The sequence below is a fragment of the Salminus brasiliensis genome, chromosome 6 (genome assembly GCF_030463535.1).
Source record: "Salminus brasiliensis chromosome 6, fSalBra1.hap2, whole genome shotgun sequence".
NCBI classification, from domain to species: Eukaryota; Metazoa; Chordata; class Actinopteri; order Characiformes; family Bryconidae; genus Salminus; species Salminus brasiliensis.
The window spans coordinates 43,052,138-43,055,612 of NC_132883.1; the positions used below are offsets into that span (position 1 = coordinate 43,052,138).

The 3,475-nt window shown below is 42.3% G+C and overlaps 1 protein-coding gene across 1 annotated transcript in view; it reads left to right on the forward strand.

Moving 5' to 3' along the window:
• The window catches only part of LOC140557835 (carbonic anhydrase 2-like), a 3,229-nt gene extending 3,079 nt beyond the window's left edge, over positions 1 to 150 (forward strand). The window contains exon 8 of the mRNA XM_072682629.1: positions 1 to 150. This exon is cut by the window's left edge and continues 84 nt beyond it. Coding sequence (XP_072538730.1) covers positions 1 to 150 — 150 coding nt within the window.
• The last annotated feature ends 3,325 nt before the right edge of the window (positions 151 to 3,475 follow it).

Below are 3,475 nucleotides of genomic sequence, written 5' to 3' on the forward strand. Positions count from 1 at the left end.
CAGTCCAGCTTCATGCGCAAAGTTTTTGCTTCTCCTGACGCTACTGTTCCCAAACCCAGTGGAGCTGCACAGACACAGGACTCGTTTTCAAGTCTTTGCCTGGTCTTCAGTCTCCTCCTCGTCCTTCGCTGCGTACTCAAGATGCTTTAAACACGAACATCTACCACACTTACTATGGGGTTTGTTTAATTTTGGTTGTTTAGCTCTTTAATAAGTCCATTATTTTGTGATTTATTGTTAACCTCTGATGTGTTCTTCGGATTGCTTTAGGTGTTTAAAAAAAAAACGTTAAAACTTACTGAAATGCAAATGCATCTGTTAAAGACTTGTTAGTTATTTCCAGTTTACACTATTTGAGACTATAATAAAGGACTTCATAACACGCAATATTTGAGGTTCCTTTAATCATAGAGTAAAATATGAAAATACAAAAGAACAGCAAACGCATTTTTACATGTATATGCTTTACAATAAGCATTCATTTAAAAAAACATGACTATGTATATAGTCGCTACCACACCAAAAACTTGTTTTCCACTTTTTGACAAATCATAGATCTTTACATTGTGTCAAAATTTCATTATATATGTACCAATAGAAATGTTTCAATATGTATTCAATATTTACTTCTATTGAAACTAGATTTTGCATTATTGTCAGTCATATTTTTAACAAATAAGCAGTAGGCTATAAATTAAGATTTCCCCTTACCCAAAATGTAATCAGCCAATATGTTTGGTGCCTTGCATTTTGCATAGATCTTCAAATCTGGACCTTGAATCCAGTTTCCAGTCCTGGACTTTGTAATCCTTGATAGGTGTGACACCTACCAGTCCTTGGTGCTTCCAGTGAGAACAAAATTCAATCCTGGGCTCTAGGTCCAGATTTGAAGACCAATTAGGTCTAGGTCTTAGGTACACCAATTAGCATTGTGTCACTGCATGTTAAACTAATTTCCATGGTCTTAAACATACATGGTTTCTGACACTGACATACTGTGGTGTATAAATCTGGGCTAAAGTACGGTATATAGCTAGAAATAGCAGTGTCCTGTTTGTGGCAGGTGTGTGATGATTTCAGTGTTTGCGTAATGCCAGTTGGTGTGGATAAAAGCCTCTACTGCAATTACGATTCTACTTTTCCCACTCAAGTCTTACTGCGGACAGGCTTCTTGCCTGGCTGTGTGGGGGGCAGTCCTGGAGGCAGAGGCCCCAGGGGCCCCAGTGGCAGCCTTAGGGTGTCTCTTCCCCTCAGGAGTGTGTGTGTACTGCAGTTGCTGCCGCCAGCACACGCTCCCTCAGCTACTCTTCCCCTCAGAGGCTCAGACATAGAGCGTGGGCCAAGGGAAGGTGGGGGACAGCTTTTTGAAATGATGGTGGTCATGGTGCGGCTTAGGGTCCGCCTCCTAGTGGCCACCAGCGGCGGGACGGAGAGGGGTTTGTGCTTTTTGCCATCCACGGGTCCAATCAGATGAGACCTGGAGAAGGCTTGGGGCATCATGTGTTCTGTCAATGTGTGTGTGAGCCGTGCCTCCATGCTTTTCAGTGCCTGTTCGGTGTAGTTTTGAGACTCTAGCTTTAATAAACTCAGCTCCTCTTTGACTTCTTTTCTCAGGGACTCCAGACTGTCCAGTACCTCTTGCAGCAGGTCCACATACACCTCCTCTTTGACCTTCTCCTCAATTACAGGAGCCCCGTTCACCTCTATAATCTCTTCCTCAGATTCCAGGGATGTAGTAACCTCCTCCTCACCTGAGGTGATCTCCAGAATAGGTACTGGCCCACAGTGATCACCTTTGCTTCTGTCAAGCTGCCTGGTGACCCGCTGCACCAACTGTAACATGCCGGTTCTTTGGCTGTCCAAGCCAGTCTGAGCGCGGATCTGACTCCTGACCAGAGAGAAGACCGACTGGACTTTTGCTGACTTGACCTCAGCTGGGAACAGAGGTATATGCATATTTTACGTTATAAGCGTTTAAGTGACATTTTGAAGGATTTTTATATGCTCATACTTCAACTGACAGATAAGACACCCCCCCCCCCCCCACATTATTAAAGACACTAACATTACACTTTCATGTACTGGCTTTAGAAGCCAATGGCTGAATCATTCCCAGCACAGCAGTGACACTGACAAAGCTCTGGTATGACTGTACCAAGTGCAGCATTTACTATTAGGTTGTTTTTCAGGCCCCCCACATAAAAGTATCCAGCCAAGAGCAGCTTTACGGTCAAAACATGACCACTAGTAAAGAGCTGGAGGAGTAGCTACAAGTTCTAACAAAGTCAGTATAGTGCATTAGAGAAATTTGAGCTACCTTTTTGACTGTTTTACCTCAACTAGATTTATATTTTCTTGACTGTGGCTTAGGGAACTCTACACACCTTTGGATGAAGACTCCAGACACTCCATCTGATCTTCTTTCTTCTCGTCCTGCCATATCTCGCATTTAAGATCTGTGTCTTCTGCTCCCGCTGGCATGGTTTTCTCCTCTCCTTCACCATCTCCCGTACTCCTTTCCTCCTTATTCAGCTGCTGAGTGCTGGTTGTGTCATCTGTTGGCTGCTCAGTCATGCTGATTCAATGCTGTGAGTTTTTTCTACAACACCAGCGCAACTGCTTTATTTCCTTGTCCAGCCAACCTAATTAACACACTATTTACACTCTGCTTGCTTTCAAACAGAGCATAGTTGAACCAAGAGTTTTAAAGCAGATCCTTAGAGCATCATTCAATTTTGACCACAACTGCAATTGCTTCAGTTTGCCTTTGTATGGCACTGTTGTTTTGTATCCCCTTGCCTCTCTTTTTTTTTTAACCCTGGTCTGTTTCTCTTGTCTTCTCGTGCTCGTCTTCTCTTCTCCTTTGTGTTGTCTCGATTGTCTCTCCTCTCTTTGTATCTTAATGTATCTTGATGCCAATGTAGACCTCAGAGACTAACGAGATCTAATTCCCTTTACAGCTGCCAGCACCCAATCAACACCCTTCTGCACCACTTATTCACCCCACTCTAGGGAAATACGCCCTTATCACATGCTCTTAACCCCCTGTTCCCTAAACACAAACATGCATGTTGAAATTCCAGATACAACCAACCTGTTGTACACATTGTTTCTATGGGTTTGGTCTCAAGAGGATGCATGCATAGGTCATGCTTATATTGTCCTGTGTAATACTCTTTCACTGCATCACCATCATATATTTTTTTTGTCTCATTTAGCGTGAAGATTTCTGTCACTACTTTAAAGACATCTGGTTAACCCCCCACCCGAATCCACCCCCAAAGAGGAGCCATTTCTCTGCATGTGGGAAATATATGGGTATGCATTACTTTGTGAAAGTAAAATACATTTAAAATACAGTGTATTTCAGGGTTTATTTTCTATTTACCAAAAATATGAATGCATTTTATATTAAAATGTTAAAATGTAGAATATTTAACACAAATAAGGATGCAGCATGCCTTTATTTTAAATT